The sequence below is a fragment of the Macrobrachium nipponense genome, chromosome 26 (genome assembly GCF_015104395.2).
Source record: "Macrobrachium nipponense isolate FS-2020 chromosome 26, ASM1510439v2, whole genome shotgun sequence".
NCBI classification, from domain to species: domain Eukaryota; kingdom Metazoa; phylum Arthropoda; class Malacostraca; order Decapoda; family Palaemonidae; genus Macrobrachium; species Macrobrachium nipponense.
In genome coordinates, this window is record NC_087215.1 from 21,834,007 (window position 1) to 21,851,591 (window position 17,585).

At 39.9% G+C, this 17,585-nt stretch overlaps 2 protein-coding genes across 2 annotated transcripts in view; one reads left to right on the forward strand and one right to left on the reverse strand.

Moving 5' to 3' along the window:
- Positions 1-811: 811 nt before the first annotated feature.
- Positions 812-16,835, reverse strand: LOC135200053 (small ribosomal subunit protein mS31-like). The gene is made up of 7 exons (XM_064228301.1): positions 16,684-16,835; positions 12,220-12,976; positions 11,223-11,367; positions 10,348-10,489; positions 9,759-9,923; positions 8,947-9,194; positions 812-1,345 (listed from the first exon to the last, which is right to left on the reverse strand). Exons 1-7 carry the CDS (start codon positions 16,731-16,733, stop codon positions 1,116-1,118), a joined length of 1,737 nt encoding a protein of 578 aa, XP_064084371.1. The 5' UTR covers positions 16,734-16,835; the 3' UTR covers positions 812-1,115.
- The window catches only part of LOC135200054 (F-box only protein 31-like), a 54,350-nt gene continuing 52,543 nt past the window's right edge, over positions 15,779-17,585 (forward strand). Inside the window, exon 1 of the mRNA XM_064228303.1 lies at positions 15,779-15,912. The gene's annotated coding sequence lies outside the window, so the exon portion shown is untranslated. The remainder of the gene's footprint in view (positions 15,913-17,585) is intronic.

Here is a 17,585-nt window from a genome sequence, read left to right on the forward strand (position 1 = left end):
GCGAGCTGCATCGTTTCCTTGATACATACTGAGGTGTAACCCAATTTAGCTGTTAGAAGATAAGATAAAGAGGCTTCTGCCAATATTCTCAGAAAACTGAAAACACATTTCAATCATTACCATCATTTTTGTAATAGTTTAACGAGGCCACCCAGTCACATTTTTAGACACTTTTACGGCAAAATTGAAGGTTTTGCTTTACATGAACGACAAGAATTGGGGTAAAATCAAACTAAAAACTGGAGCCAGGTACATAAATGCCAATGAGAATAGATGACGAAAAAGGCAGCAGAAAGCACTGGAGCTGAGGACCATGTTTGTTTTGTTTGTTTGTTTGTTTGTATGGTGTTTTTACGTTGCATGGAACCAGTGGTTATTCAGCAACGGGATCAACGGCTTTATGTGACTTCCGAACCATGTCGAGAGTGAACTTCTATCACCAGAAATACACATCTCTCACTCCTCAATGGAATGGCCGAAAATCAAACCCACGACCACCGAGGTGGGAAGCAAACACCATACCAACCACGCCACTGAGGCGCTTATTGCGGGGGACCATGTGAACGTTGCTAAAAACTTAGTATAGAGTACATACTCTGAAGTGCACGTCTCTACAAACATAAGGTGGTTATCAATCTTCATGGCTATGTTACTGCTCCAGCAATATTATTTCTTCTCTTTTTCAAGCTTAACAGTGATGTTCATTGTGATAATGTTTAAACTGGGCATTATGCCCCTAGGAAAAGAGAATAAAGTAATTTAGTGACAAAAAACATACCCGCCAAAAAAATCCTAGAAAAAATACCATACATCAATTTTGGGATTTATTTACATACTATACACCATACATTTCCAGTATTCTACAAAAAATTGAACTATACAGTACTACCATTTATAGATGGTACTCATTAGCATTTCCAAAATGATTTATACAGTTTTCAACATTGGGAAAGTGAAAAAGTTATTTGTTACTTTTTCATGTTTCTTTTTATTTTCTGATTCTGGAGTTTTCTAACTTCCATTTCTCACAAAACTATATGAACAACCAATAATAAATTCAACTGTCTCCTTGAGCATTGGTTAATTGCAGTTTTACTGTCTCTCCTGCAGGTAACTTAAATAGCACCAACTTCCTTCAAGGTCTCTTGCTTTGACTCAAAATAGTTTTTGTACCACATAATGTGTCTCTTTTTTCGTTCAACTGTCAAGTGTGGATTTTTTGAAAGTCCAGTACACACTAATTCCATAAAATGTCTAACAGGTCCTCGCCCAGGGCACCAGCCCTCCAAGTGGTGTTCAAGAAAGATATGCTCATGAAATCCAACTTGTTTCTCTGCCTCTAAACCTGAAAATTTAATGAGAATTAAGAATTAATATGCTTAAATAAATTTCAGTGCACTCGACAAACAATAAAAACCAAAGAATTACCAATAATTACTCAATATAGTACCCATATATGTTCAAAATCAAACCTCTTTGAACTTACATCTTCTTAAATTCCTATCTTGCCCTTTTCAAGATTTTAATGCACTGCCAATCTATCATAAAACTTAATATCTGCTATAAAGGTACTGATTGCCTGTATACATTACAAAAAGGTATGAATTTCTTTTGTTACAACCAGTTCCTCAGCTTAAACAACTCTTTCAACTGCTTCTGCTACATCAGAAAGAAAACTGGCAATGCAAGTAGTAGAAAGCAACATAGTTTTATGACTATTAACATGATATTGTCATGATACAATAAAGTTAGTTTTTGTTCATACTTACCTGACAGATATATATATAGCTGTATTCTCTGACGACCGACAGAATTTCAAAAACTCCCGGCAAACGCAGTGGTCGGCTAGGTGGTTAGTAACCCACATTTCCCACGCCCTGGCTGGGGAGGCGGATACCGGGAACCATTCCCATTTCTATTCAGATTTTCTTTACCACTGTCCCCTGAGGGGAGGTGGGTGGGTACTTGATTATATATATCTGTCAGGTAAGTATGAACAAACTTTATTGTATCATGACAATATCATTTTGTTCATGACACTTACCTGCCAGATATATATATAGCTGAATCCCACCATTGGAGGTAAGGGGAAGGGACAGAATAGAAGGATTTTGGAAACATTTCACATGCAGATGATTGACATCTTGGTTCCCTACCTGTTAGCATAGCTGACTTCGTGATTACTGTCACCCAAGCCTGCTTCTGCTTAACTAGAATTTCCAGCAAGGTAGTGACCTGTATAGCTGGATAGTTCTAGATGATCTGTCAACGGGAGCGTGACCACAATGTGACTAGACCATATTGACCATACTGAAGACAACGAAGCATAAAAAATACCACCTAACCTAGCCTCACTAAAGTTAGTTTCATAACTTTCAGGCTAATTAAAGGGAAGACCGCCTCAAGCGGCCAACCCTACGACCGTAAAAAACAAACCCATATAAAATCACACACATTCATTTTCTAAAGAATGGGGTTCGTATTGCTTCTTGTCCCCAATACTGTATCCGCAGAAATGTATGGTCCAAGCGAGTAGCAATTCTCATATGTCGCCTTCACATCTCTGAGGTAGTGTGAAGCAAACACAGAGTTGCTTCGCCAAAATGTGGCACCCAGGATATCACTGAGTGCCATATTTTTCTGAAAAGCCACGAAGTAGCTACCGCTCTAACCTCGTGAGCATAAACTTTAGCAGTTTAAGATCACCATCCGTGCAGGATGAATGAGCTTCCCTGATGGTATTTCTCAAGAAGAACGCCAGTGCGTTTTTAGACATTGGTAATTCCGGCCTCTGACCGAACACCACAGGTGTCTGACGGGCCTCTACTTGATTGTTTGGTCTTTTCCAGATAAAATTTGAGAGCTCTGACAGGGCACAAAACTCTCTCGGCTCTCGTCCGGACGAACTCTGATAACCCCTTGATATCAAAGCTTTTAGGCCAGGGGTTGGATGGGTTTTCGTTCTTCGCTAAGAACGAGGGGCTCAGCGAACACACTGCATTGTGTTCTCTGAAACCCACATGTTTACTCATAGCTTGGATTTCGCTAACCCTCTTAGCTGTTGCCAAAGCGGTTAGGAAAATAGCTTTCCTAGTTACATCTTTCAAAGAGGCAGCGTGCATAGGTTCAAATGGGGCTGACATTAAAAACTTTAAGACAACATCTAAAATTCCATGAGGGAATCTTGTCTCGTGGAGCTTTTGATGTTTCAAAAGACCTCAATAGATCGTGAAGATCTTTATCATTTGATAAATCCAAGCCTCTGTGTCGAAAGACCGTTGATAGCATACTTTTGTAGCCTTTAATCGTTGACACTGAAAGTTTGTCTATCTCTCTAAGATGTAAGAGAAAATCAGCCAATCTGGCTCACAGAGGTCATGGAGGAGGAAATATTTTTGCCTTCTACACCAACCTCTGAAGACAGCCCACTTCGATTGGTAGACAGCTTGGGAAGATGTTCTTCTAGCGCTGGCAATAGCTCTTGCCACCGATCTTGAAAAACCTCTCGCTCTGGCCAACTTTTGGATAGTCTGAATGCAGTCAGACTCAGAGCGAGAGGTTTCCGTGATACCTCTCGAAGTGGGGCTGTCTGAGTAGATTCGATTTTTTACTGGGGAAAGTGTCCTTGGGAAATTCTACCGAGAAATGACATGGCCTCTGTGAACCAGTCGCTTGCAGGCCAAAAGGGAGGCGATCAACGTCATTCTTGCTCCTTCCGACGCCGCAAACTTCCTTATTACCTCTCCCAGGAGTTTGAATGGAGGAAAGGCGTAGAGATCCATCCCCTTCCAAATTCCAAAGCATGGCGTCTATTGCTATTGCTCCTGGGTCTAGAACCGGAGAGCAGTAAATAGGAAGCCTCTTCGTTTTTGCTGTCGCGAAGAGGTCTACCAGTGGGCGTCCCCAAAGTTTCCACAACTTGCAGATCTCTGGATGGAGAGTCCATTCGTTTGGAAGCATTTGATGTTGACGGCTGAGGAGATCCGCACGAACGTTCTGCTGTCCTGAAACGAACCTCGTTAGAATCGTTACATTTCTCAGCTTCGCCCAAAGTAAGATTTCCCTCGTTATCCTGAACAGGGACGAGATAGAGTTCCTCCCTGTTTTTTGAGATATGCGAGCGCCGTGGTGTTGTCCGAGTTGACTTGTACAATTCGTCCCACAATCCTTGACTCGAAGCATTGAAGTGCCAAACGAATCGCCTCTAGCTCCTTGAGGTTTATGTGCCAGGACCTCTGTTCCCCTCTCCAGAGGCCTGACACTTCTTCCTCCCCCAGTGTTGCCCTCCCCAGCCCGTCATGGACGCGTCTGAGAACAACACTAGGTCTGGGCTCAGAACTTTGAGGGACATCCCTTCCGATAGCTTGACGGGATCGGACCACCACTTCAAATGCTCTTTGATCGATTGAGGGATTCTCAAAATCTCGTCTAGGTCTTTCTTGTTCTTCCAGTTGTCTGCTAGGAAAAACTGAAGCTGTCTGAGGTGCAGCCTTCCCAGAGAAACAAATTTCTCCAGCGAGGAAATGGTCCCCAGCAGACTCATCCATTCCCTCGCCGAGCATATTTCCTTCTCTAAGAAGACCGATACTTTCTCTAAGCATTTTAGCTGACGTTCTATGGATTGAAATGCTTGAAAAGCCACTGAATCCATCTGAATCCCAGATACACGATGGACTGTGTGGGAATCAGATGGGACTTCTCGAAGTTGACCATAAGGCCCAGGTCTTTCGTCAGCTGTAATGTCGTATGTAGTCCTCCAGACACTGTTTCCTTTGACGTGGACCGGATCAGCCAATCGTCTAAATAGAGTGAGACTCTTATCTTTGAGAGATGGAGCCATCTTGCTACATTTCGCATCAGAAGCGTGAATATCATAGGGGCTGTACTCAGCCCGAAACAGAGAGCTCTGAATTGGAAGACCTGTCCTTTCAGAACGAATCTGAGGAACTTCTGGACCGAGGATGTATCGGAACATGGAAATAGGCATCTTGGAGATCCAAGGACACCATCCAATCTCCTGGTCTCAGGGAAGCTAAAACAGACTGTGCAGTTTCCATCTTGAATTTTATTTTCCTTACAAAAAGATTCAGCCTGCTTACGTCTAGGACAGGTCTCCATCCTCCCGAGTGCTTCGGAACAAGGAAAAGCCTGTTTGAGAAGCCTGGAGAGTTCCGTGACACGACTCTTTCTACTGCTCTCTTTTCCAACATCTGATCCAAAAGGTCTAATAAGAATCTGTTGCTTTGAATCCTGATAAGAGGGACGAAAGGTCTATTGGTTCTATGCTTAATGGTGGTTTCGATAGAAACGGGATTTTGTAACCTTTCTCGATCACTTCGAGTGACCAAGAGTTCGCCCCTCTTATCCTCCATGCTTCGGCGAATAGAGCGAGTCTCGCCCCGACTGGTGTCTGGAGGGCTGAAAAGTCATTTCTTTCCCCTGGTTTTTTGTTTTTTGAGGGGGGCTCTGCCCTAGGGAAACTCCTCCCTCGAGCAGCAGCTCTTGAAGAGCTCTTCCACGAAAGGGCTTATAATTCTTCCTAGAAGCTTGCGTGGTTCTTGAAGACGTCTGATCCAGCAGGACGTTTCGAAGACCGAGACAATAAGTCCTGCGTCGCTCGTTCTTGGAGATTTACTGATAATCCTTTACCATCGATTGTGGAAAAAGATGAGCAGAAAAGGGGAGCGAACAACAATTCTGCTTTTTGCGCTGGCGACAATGACTTAGCTGTGAAGCTACAGAAGAGTGCGCGTTTCTTCAACTCCCGACGCAAAATGTGATGCCAGTTCGTCGGGAGCCATCTCTTACTGCTCTGTCCATGCATGACAAAATACTCGCTAAGTCCTCCAATGAGATGGAATCTGGGCTTCTAGACTGAACATCCAAGACACCCAAACACCAATCTAGAAAGTTAAAAAAAACTTCCAAAGTTTTATAAAGGCCTTTGAGATGGTGATCTATCTCCGACATTTGTCCACGAAACCTTCGCTGATGCCAGGTAAGATCTTCTAGGAGCTTCCACTAAGTTGGCGAAATCCCTTGTGCGGAAGCGGGGATTCTCAAACCTGCTTCCTCTTCTGTCTCGTACCACTTCCCCGATCTTCCACTAAGCTTGTGGGGGGGGGAAGTGCAAAAGAAGTCTTTCCCTTTGTCTTTTTGGATTCCATCCAATCATGGATTTCTTTTAAAAGCCCTTTTAGTCGAGAGCGAGGTGGCCATTTTGACAAAATTTGGAGTCTTCCTTGCCTTCGAAGAGGTTAGTGCGAAGGTGGAGAGAGAGGAACTGGAGCTCGGAACTTCTCGGGAAACAAATCTTTTAAAAGACGAGTCAAAGTCTTATAATCCACAGAGGATGAGATTGTAGGATCCTCCTCCTCTCCTGAAACAGCCTCGCTTGACAATTTATTTTCTAATGGAGACATAGCCTTATTCTGCATTGAACGAGAAGAAACCAAAGTTTCACCTCCCTTTCGAACCGTAGGTTTTGTGTTTGAATCATTTTGAAGAGGAGAGTTTGCTATGCTCTCCTAACCTTGACTTTCTCTCTGAATTTTCCAAACTGACGTCATACGATTTCTCTTGACGAGCACTGATATTGTAGTTCCTACTACCTTTTGAAGCATATGGGAGCTTAATCTTCTGACTAGCGACCTGTCTTTTTCTTCTCAGGGTGACTTTATGCATCGGACGCCTAGCGCCCTCAGAAGCATCCTCATTTGCGTCCTGGAAAGCGTCCTCATTTGCGTCCTGGAAAGCGTCCTCATTTGCGTCCTGGAAAGCGTCCTCATTTGCGTCCTGGAACGCGTACTGATATGAAGGACGACGAGCGTCCTTACTAGCACTACGCCTCGCGTCCTCAAAAACGTCCTCATATTCATCTTCATATCCCTTCTTCTGAACTATATCGTGCGTCTGAAGTCTCTCCAGCCGACGTTTCCGACCCCGAGCGTCCCGAGAAGCGTCCTTACGAGCGTCCTGGTTAGCAAAGCGTTTTTGTTTGAATAATCTCTTCCTGTAAGTCAAGATCAATTCCTCCCAATTTTATTTCTGAGCGATCCTTCTGAACGTTCTTCGACTCTGGGAAAAGACGACGGCGGCCGCCTGTGCGGCACCTATTGTCTTTTTCTTTACCGCCAATACTTCTAGAGACTCTCTCAGCAGGACTGCTTGCGCGTTCCTGATTGAGTCGATGAGGTCTAGAAGGCGACGGATCAGACGAAGACGAAGAACGAAAGAGAAGCCGCAGGAGAACGTCTAGATTTCTTGACAGGTAGCCAAAGATCTTTTTTACGACTACGTGATCTTTCCTCTTTCTTGGCGAAAAACGTATCCAACTGTTGACGAATCGCTTCGAGTCTTTTTTGATGGTGAAGAACCATATGATGGAATGAACCTTTGAGAAGAAGATGGGCGAGGGACGCCTTCTTCCTTCTCTCATCGGACTCGAATCAGGATGCTCCGAAAGCGTCCTAAATCTCTTGTGGCGGGATACTGTCTTCGAAGTCTTCCGGAGAAGACCCGAATCGTAAATCGAGGCGGAGGACGCTCTCGATCTCCCGATGAAGCGTCCTCTTCCATCATACCTTTCCTAAGAGGGCAAGAAAGACGATGGCCGCCAGTGCGACGTCTTACGTCTTCCTTACCACTCTCACTTGGAGAGGCTGCGCACTCTTCCGTAAGACCTTTCCTAAGAGGGCGAGAAAGACGATGGCTGCTTGTGCGACACCTTACGTCTTCCTTACCACTCTCAGTCGGAGAGGTCTTCCGAGATTCCCACCCACGGTGAGGTGAGGACGTTCTCGGAGGAAGAGAAGCATTCCTTCAAGATTCGAGCTTGCGCGCGATCTTTGGCAGCCTGGGATGCGTCTTCAGGATCTGCCGAAGGGACGCCAGACCGGTGTTTAATTCCCGTAACCCTCCTTCGGCCTTCGACATGTCCATTCCCTGTATTCTGGGAGTCCGACAGAGGTCTCAACCTGGAGGCATTATAGGACCGATCTGACGCCCCCTCCACTTCACTAGGGGCACTAACATTATCACTACACTTTTGCACATTAGATTGTAGCACTTTCATTTTCGATTCAAGGTTCCGAATCGATTCCAAAATGGTAGAAAGGGCATTCCCCTTCGGTAACAATCACTTTATTATCTGAAGGAGAAATTATAGGGTTATGCGTAGCATTTTCTACATTTATGTTAGATTGAGCAACTTTACTTTGACTTTTAACAGAAGCACTCCTGGAAGAAGACCTCCTAATTCTGTCACGCTCAAGTCTACGAATGTAAGATTCATACGCCTTCCATTCGACATCAGTTAACCCTTCACATTCTTTACACCTATCATCCAACAAGCAAACATGCCCTCTACAATTCACACACACTGTGTGAGGATCTACCGAGGCTTTTGGTAGCCTCACCTTACATTCTTCTACACCACACACCCTGAAACTAGTAGAACTAGATCCAGACATCTCAATTCTAAGAAAAATCAAAGCCAAAATCAAAATCCAAACCACAATAGCGTATGCCAAATCACTAAGCCAAGTCCGAAACCAAAAGACAATCCAAATACTCAAGTGACAAATGAAGTTTTCGAAATCCTAAGCGGAGGTCTGTAAACAGATGTTTACCAACCGGCGACAGAAGAAAATCTGAATAGAAAATGGGAATGGTTCCCGGTATCCGCCTCCCAGCGGCGGGAATGGGTACTAACCACCTAGCCGACCACTGCGTTTGCCGGGAGTTTTGAAATTCTGTCGGTCGTCAGAGAATACAGCTATATATATATATCTGGCAGGTAAGTGTCATGAACAAAATATTATTTAACCAGACCAGTGTTAAAGTTTTATTTTCCTCTCACAGGATTGATTCAAGGATCACACCTCAATGACAGAAAAATAAAAAGAGACAAAAGGCAACTGCAATATTTGAAAGATATATACTGACCAATTTCATTATCAATGGGGAATGTCCAAAGTTTCCCTTGCTTAGTCCACTGAATCATTTCCACAAAGGCATTGGTTGGTGGGTGAGTGATGCTGAGCTGTAATTCTCGTTGATGAACTGCCTCCCATACACGTAAAACTGACTCGCCAATGATGGATCCTTCATCTCTTGACTTGACTTCTTCTAACTTAGCCATGTCAAATATTCCCAGCTTTTTACCATTCATCAAATCAACATTAATAGGGTCCCTGAAAATTAAAAACACGAACACATATAAAACCTACGAGAAGCTATAAATTCAAGGAATAGGGAACTATATTTATACATTTTTCAAAATGTGAAAGCGATTTCTAGCTATCTCTGCACAGCTGCAAAACATGCAACAAATACGAGGATGTAGGTAGTACAAGTGATAACAAAACTCCTAAATAATGTAGTTCTCTTGAACAGAAAACAACTTGCAAAACTAACTTAATAACAAACATTATACACAAAATACAGTACTATATTCATCCTCTTTAAATGGGCCATGAACTTAACAATCCCACCTAAACTACATGCAGTCCATTTAAAATGGAAAAACCAGTTTTCAAACAGGTGATAAATATCATAAATGTGTGAAAAATCAAAAATGTTTCTGTACTCTCCCAACAAAACTCTCAGACATGACAAACTATCTAAAACACACAAGACTCATTACAACATGAAACACAAGGCCTGGTATTTCATTATTCTTATAACTTATCATAACGACATCAACACTTGAAAAAGTTAATAAATTATCTCCAGGCTTTCTTCTTTATATAAGTTACCTTGATCGGCTTTGTTGGGATGACCAGGATCTTCTGTATCGAGATTCTTCCTCAACTGATCTCTGTTGTGGGGTGGATGGGTCTCGGTCATACCTGCCATATTGTTGTCGTTCCACCACAGGGGTGCTCTTACTTCTTTCCACTTTCATCCCAACAAAAAGCTCACTAAGAAACAAAAGGGGAACATATAGAGTTTATCATTTTTGGCAGCAAATAATTTTATAATAATGTTTCCATCTATGCAGCACTTTAATTAACTAACTTAATAAAGAAAATTGAAAATAAGTGATATACACTCATAAAATGTATTTCTATTTCATTTTTCTCAACCTCATCAAATTATTTAGATTTAGATCTAATACTAATGCAAAACTCCAATGCCAGTTCCAAATGCTATCAAAATACCAATACTACAGTACACCAGATTACTTCTGATGAACAAAATTACCTTAACCACACCCAGCACACATTCTTCCCTTCGTATTTATGCAAAATTCCTCCTCTCAATTTTAGCCGAGTTTCAACCTTTACTTCTCACTCTGTTATTTCCTTCTGTTACTTACAAAACATGGAGCAGTGTTTTACTAACCTGAGATCAATGCTTTGTTTTTCCTCCATTGAGGATTCAGCAGCATGAGACCTAAGAGTTGACAAAAGTTCTGATTCTGTGGTCTTCACATCACCACCCAAACTCTCAGCAACATCTCTAGCAGCCTCAACCAGTTCAGGTTCTGAAACAAGATTAATCCAAAGAAAATTCAGAATACATTTTTTTTTATGATCCATTACACATCCTAGTACAGCAGTAACAACAGATTTATTGTCTTATATAAATATATGAAAATTAATTTATCATATTACAGAGATATTTGCCAACTAAATGATCTAAATTACTAAAATAATTCAAACCTGTAATCATTGCTGGAAACAAGAACCCACTTCAAATTTAGTTCTTTGCTTTAAGATATACTATTAATTCTTGAGCTGGAGATCTCTTAATGAAATTCATCATACAAGGTGATGCTCATGAAAGCAAAAGGTCTAATTTCATTATACTATGCTGACTAGAATTGATAAGGTTTCCAAAAAGATGAAACAAAAACAACCACTGTTTTTCATATGAAGGGATAAAACTTTCAAAACGACTAACTATGGTTTCTGGCAAGTCATACAGGTAATATACTGTCCTTTGCTAGATAACATACAAAGACAATAGCTGATGAAATTGCAAAAGATATATAAAGTACTACTAAAATGTTTCCAGTATTTTATGGAGACAATTTCCCAATAATTTTGTTAATGAGAAAGAAACTGACTACTATAAGAATGAGAAGTTCAAAATGTGCTAGATTTTCTATAAATTTTCCTCTAGTAGTTTCTAGCTCACAGTTCACCATAAACAGATCTTCCAAGTTAATTTTTGATAATTCTATACATATAAAAACATAAACACATGACAATTACCAATTTGAGTTTCCATAGATGGCTCTGATGCAGGGACTGCATCTTTTTCTTTCATCGCCTCCTTCTTTTTCTTGGCTGGCTTAGGTCTAGCTTTTGGTCTGGATAACTGTATTCTTGAAATTGGTTCAACTGGTACGGGATCTGTCTAAAATCAATAATAAGCGTTCAGTATATCAACAGAAGGAAGTCCAGCAGAAGTACATTACCTGAACTGTATAAGTTTTACATACATAATTCTAAAATGACACACAAAAATTACAAGTCTTTTCAGCTGTAGGCCAGCATCAATGAGTTCCAAATCATGAGATATATAGTACACAATTAAGCTGTGCCATCACTCCACTCATACCATTTGTTATATTCACCCATCCAGCAAATACTTTCCTACATTAAAAATTTGCAGTGTTCTTCTTGCACCAATATGCTACTCTTCTAGAAGTATATAACCCTTTGAAATGTACAATACAGTGCTAATCTACTGGTATCTCCCATGATGCTATACTGTACATATACAGTTTTTGTTATTGTAGCTGTAAGTACTGGCACATTTTAAAAAGTACTACAGGTTTATAAACTTGATCCTTCCTTCACATCTACATAACACCCAAATTACAGTTATTCCTTTAGCCCAAGTTTCTACTTATTCAAGCAATTACGTACAGTAATTACCATACAAAGTTCAACCTTAGTCAGGTTACACACAATTTATGAGTGTGTTACCAGAAGAATAGCATGAGAGAGAGAGAGAGAGAGAGAGAGAGAGAGAGAGAGAGAGAGAGAGAGAGAGAGAGAGAGAGAGAGAGAGAGAGAGATCCAACATGACAGTGCCTTGAGTTTATGAAATCTGTGAAAATTTTTTGTCCTTTACCCTACTCTATAAACTGGAACAAATGCAAGAGGCAGTTTAAGCATGAGTTAAATATATATACACGTATTGGTGAATGAACTTTCTAAATTTGCAAAATTCCTGTTAAGAAAACAGTCAATAATTACTTACTGTTGCTAAGGATATCAATAGATCATTCAGTTTTTTCTTTGCTGCTGCTCGCTTCTCATCTTCAACACTTACAGTGGGTACAGTGTCAGTTTGCTCCAAAGGAGATTCAACATTCTGCAAAGCTTCTACTTTACTTTTTTCTGGTGTCTCTGATTTATTAGCCTGTTCCTTCACAGAAGGTTCAATGTTCTGTTGGGCTTCCACTTTCATTTCCTCCACATGTCCAGTGCTATGTTGGGTTTCAACTTTCATTTCAAGTTTCTCCGATCCACTGACATGTTGCTCCATAGAAGGTTCAGGGCTTTGTTGTGCTTCAATTTTAACCTCTTCAAGTTTTTTAGATTCACTGACATGTTGCTCCACGGAAGGTTCCAGGCTTTGTTGGGCTTCAATTTTAACCTCTTCAAATTTTTTAGAGTCACTGACATGTTGCTCCACTGAAGCTTCAGGAATTTGTTGAGGGTCTAATTCTGTTTTTCCAAGCTTCCCCAATTCAGATATCTGCTGTGTATCAAGTTTAATTTCTTCAACTTCCTTTGATTCTTTACCCTGTTGCTCCACAGACGCTTCAGTTTTCTGCTGCAATTCTGCTGTATTTTCTAAAGGTTCTGAAGGTTTACTACCACTACGTTGTGCTTCCCTTTCTTGAACTTTCTTCAAGTCCAATTCCTTTTTATCACCAGGAGGGTCTTTACTCCCTGGAGCATTATCTGGCGGTACTGAGCATAGTGGTCGATTCTGATAATTGTGGCCATATCTGAAAATAAAAAGTATTATCGTAAAGTATATTAACAATGAATATTCAGTAGTTTCACTACTTTGAGGAACTTTAGCCATTCTATAATCACCCATAAACATGGGAAGAATATAGAAAAGAGCTTTCTAACATCCTCCCCTACCTGACAGCAATACATCCCCTACTTGACAGCAATACAAAGGGAATCAACACAATTATGATTAACGTAACAAATTTGCGAGGCCAGTTTCCATAACTCATCTACTGAAAATCTGCCAAAAGAGGTCATTTTGGTAAATTAATGGCCACTGGAAAAGCAAACAAAAAGCATTTTTCAACAAGTATCCATCCTAACTTAGCCTTTCAAAACCTAACCCGACCTATGGCACCATGCCCTGATCAAGCAAGAGGGGCTTCACCCTGAGGACCATCCCATCCTTCTCTATTTTAACATGGATGCATACTACCCTACCCAGACCTGGGGCATTGTGCCCTGACCTAGCTAAGAGGGCTTTGCACCTCTGCGACTGCCCACATCCATCCATATTTTAACACTGATGCATACTAACCAACCTATCCCTTAACCTAACCCTAAACTAATATTGTTCACAAAAGAACTTACAGGATATTGGGTGGTAAGATTATCATTGACTTTGATGGGGGATAAAGGAAGTGGGTAAAGGGTGGGTAGCAACTATATCTACAAACGTGAAACCTGGCACATATTCATGGATTCTTCTTCTGAAGAAGAAGTGTATATTATAATAATTCTAATAATCAGGGACTATTCACTTATCAATAAGAGCAAAATGTCACTACACTGGTTATGTTCATGGTAACAGCTCAAAAGGGAGAATTCCAAACTGCCTGGGGTTACCTTCTCCATGACTCGAAGTTTGGCTGTATAAGTTAGCCTTGAAACTGAATCAAATACTATTTTAGGTAAATGTGACACAACCCATGCATATGTTGTAGCCACAAAATGGTTGGTGGCTTGGAATAGCAGTTCTCATGGATCAAAGGTAACCAACCTATGCATACACAGCAGCCACAAGACAGCTGATGGCCTTGCAATCACTTTGCAGGAGTGACCCATGTTATGGATAACATAACCATATCTGTTAAAACCTACAGAAATTTCATTGTATGGCTTGTTACTTTCTTAATCTAGAGGCACCCTTAATCGGCAGTTTACTGTAAACAATTTTTGGTTTACAGTATTTCTAAGTAACAATTACACAAGGACAAAAGAAACTGTTCCATGAATACAAAAGTCATTGGGGAACCATACGTTTGAGAAGGGTTTGGCTAAGGAAATCTATCATATAAAGAACCACACTAACCTAACTTACCCTAATCCACTGATCACAAAGTAAAAATGCATTTCAGTTCAAAACAAGATCGCGGGAATAAGACGTCTCATACTTTCACTAATATAGGCAACAAAATGTTGTTTTATTGTGCTGATTACAACTGCAATATTGAGTAAAAGCAATAAACGTTACATAGATAAGCAAATAATTGTTCAAATGAGCGCTGGGAAAGACATGTCCGCCAGTGTATGCCTGGTGTCCGTGAGACGATATCACGCCATATTGGATTAAAAACCTGCCTTAAAAACATATTTTACAAAGACCTCACATGCTTATTTTAGTTTGTATGGTGGTTTCATATACATCTTGTTTTGTTGACGAAACTTCAATCTTTTGAATGGTATGCTTAAATAGGGTAAACAATCACGGACGATCCATCATCATCACGCTGGCCAGGCCTTATTCACTCGATATTTAATTGGTGAAACAAGAATACAATTACAACTTTAAGCATACCATTCAAAAGATGGAAGTTTCGTCAACATAATGTGATATATGAAAGCCCCATACAACTAAAATAAGCATGTGACGCTTTTCGTAAAATATGTTTTCAAGGCAGTTTTGAAATTCAATATGGCGGCAATCGTGAGGCTGGCCTGTCTAACCACGGACAATCCACCATCTTTCCCAGCGCTCATTAGAACAATGTTAGCGTATATATGTAACGTTTATTGATCTTACTCAAGATTGCAGTTGTAATCAGCACAATGAAACAACATTTTGTTGCCTATATTAGTGAAAGTATGAAACTTTTTATTCCCGGGGTCATGGTTTGAACTGAATTCATTTTTACCTTGTAATCGGTGGTTTTATCCTTACTGCCATCACAACTGAAACTCCACAGTGCTTATTTGATTGTAATTATACATATTTTGGTCTTAATTCACTCCACACTGCACTTGAACCACGTTGCTGTTCCTGGTTCCTTAGTAATCACTCCGCAAACACAGTTACGAGCAGCAGACGACAACACTGATTATGGGTGCAAAGCTTTATTCCCTTAATTGTTTACTTTACTCATTATTTAGTTTAACTTTACTTCAAAATATTTATTTAATTCATGTCTATTATCCCTTTTTTGCAACCAAATTAACCCCAAAAAATTACAAATATTTCGGATGTATACTTACGAGCAGACGACGCGAGGAAAAATAACTCATCGTTGCCAATCTAGTGGAGCGTTACACATACGCCAATGCATTTACAAACTGTTTCCATGAATTCTAGTTGTCATAGTAATGCAGTAATCATAAAATTGCTGTAATATGTATATATACTATAAAGATATGCTAATTTCACATATTTCCCCAGTTTTGTGTAAGTCTCATAACCAGTTTGGAGGGTAAACACATACCAATTGACGACACATATAAACAATTGAAGAGCGCGAAACGCCGCAAAGAATGCCGTAGTCCCCTTCGATAAGTATAATTAGGGGTCGGGTGTACGATTGTTGTGATGAAAGTGCCCCAGCGTCTATGGGTACAAGTGGTGTGCGGATTTAGCACAGGAAATGGGAAGTTTATTGACACAAGCAACTCCGCAAACATCGACATGGAGTCAATCTTCTAAATATTCCGAATTGTAAGTAAAAATTTTGAAAGCGTTTTGGTGGTGTGGGCACTGCATTGGCCACCCTTTTCATTACCCTCTGTTTAAATCTTAAAATATGGCCTTAGCTAATTTCTAACTTTGGAGAAAATACTTACTTCAAAAGGAGAGTAGAGGTCTTTAGCTCCTTCTCTCACCAACAACAACTTGTGACTGATGACCACCTCCGGTGTCAGGACGCGTTAAAAGTACTTTTTCGGAAGGTGGTCTAGCCATGGTAGTCAGTAAGTTGGCCAGTGCACGCAGTGTTTTACCCTATTGAATTATATTTTTTTTTCACTGATTAGCTAAATAGGCTATCAAGTGAAAAGTGGCTCATTAGTCCGTGCAAGTGCCTGCACATCGATGCAATACCCTAGCTAGGTACCGGACGCAGGGCCTACTTTGATATACTAGGTAAGCTAGGCTAGGATAGCTTTAGAACACTGTTGAAATAAAACTTTATAGCCTATGCATACATTTAAGGGATTACATAAAGAATAGGACCTACCTAGGTATTTGCCTGCCTACTACTAGCCCTCAGAATAAATGTGCTTTGTTTGAAAAGAATCAGGCCAAAACTAGGGTAAAACACCGCATTGCCTGCAGCAGGCCAACGACTACTATCAAGTTTAGCTAATCACAAGATTAGCTAAACTTGGGTTTAGCTATTTCCCAATATCCCCTTGCAATTAAATCAATATCCCAATATCTCCTTGCAATTAAATCAATTCCACCTATATTTGGATTTTACAAATCATATACCTGTATATAGCCGGTCTAAATAAAATCCTCCTCACTAACTGCAAAGACATGTTTCTGGCTTTCTGCAGAAATGTCCAATTAGTTCAGCTTAACAGTAGTAGTACTAGGTTTGGCTATGGTAGTGTTACCGTTACAACGGCACCTAAGTTTCTTTTAGGCTTTCTTGTTTACCCTTGTTTTTCCTTAATTCTCTTTTATTGTTTCTTCCGTAATGTAAATAGTTCCTGTATTTTTATTTTCGGGAAACTTTTTTTCATATTCATACGAAAGATGATTCTAAAAATATCCTTATTTAGCACCCTGCTTTTCTAACAAGGGTTGCTGCTAGGTTAATAATAATAATATAATAATAATAATAATAATAATAATAATAATAATAATAATAATAATAAATAATAATGATAATGATCATGATAATGATAATGATAATGATAATAATAATAATAATAATAATAATAATAATAATAATAATAATAATAATAATAATAATAATAATAATAATAATAATAATAATAATAATAATAATAATAATAATAATAATAATAATAATAATAATGCACAAATACTGGAAATGTTTGTAATTAGCTGTTATAATATCTCAGTATGCGGTGGATTACAAATGTATAACCAACTACGAAGTATTTAATCCCCTAAAAATGACCTTTGCCTTTGACCAGTTCCTCTTAACTGTTAAAGCACTGAGAGGGTCACCTAGTGGATGTTTTCCTTGCCAAAATTCGTCCTTTAGTTTTCGTATACTGCAAAGACAGGGAGGCAGGCAACCACCATAAGGAACCTAATGACACAACCTTCTTGGCAGAGGCAAAAATCTTTCTTCTTTTTAATGAATGAGGAGAGATGAAATTGAAAGATTAAGATAAATAAGAAAAATTGATGCGGTA

Coding starts and splice junctions, on each gene's coding strand:
- LOC135200053 (XM_064228301.1), bottom strand. CDS start 16,733: ATGTCTTTGCAGTTAGTGAGGAGGATTTTATTTAGACCGGCTATATAC. Junction 11,368..12,219: donor TATTGATATCCTTAGCAACA/GTAAGTAATTAT, acceptor TATTGATTTTAG/ACAGATCCCGTACCAGTTGA. Junction 1,346..8,946: donor CCCCATTGATAATGAAATTG/GTCAGTATATAT, acceptor TTAAATTTTCAG/GTTTAGAGGCAGAGAAACAA.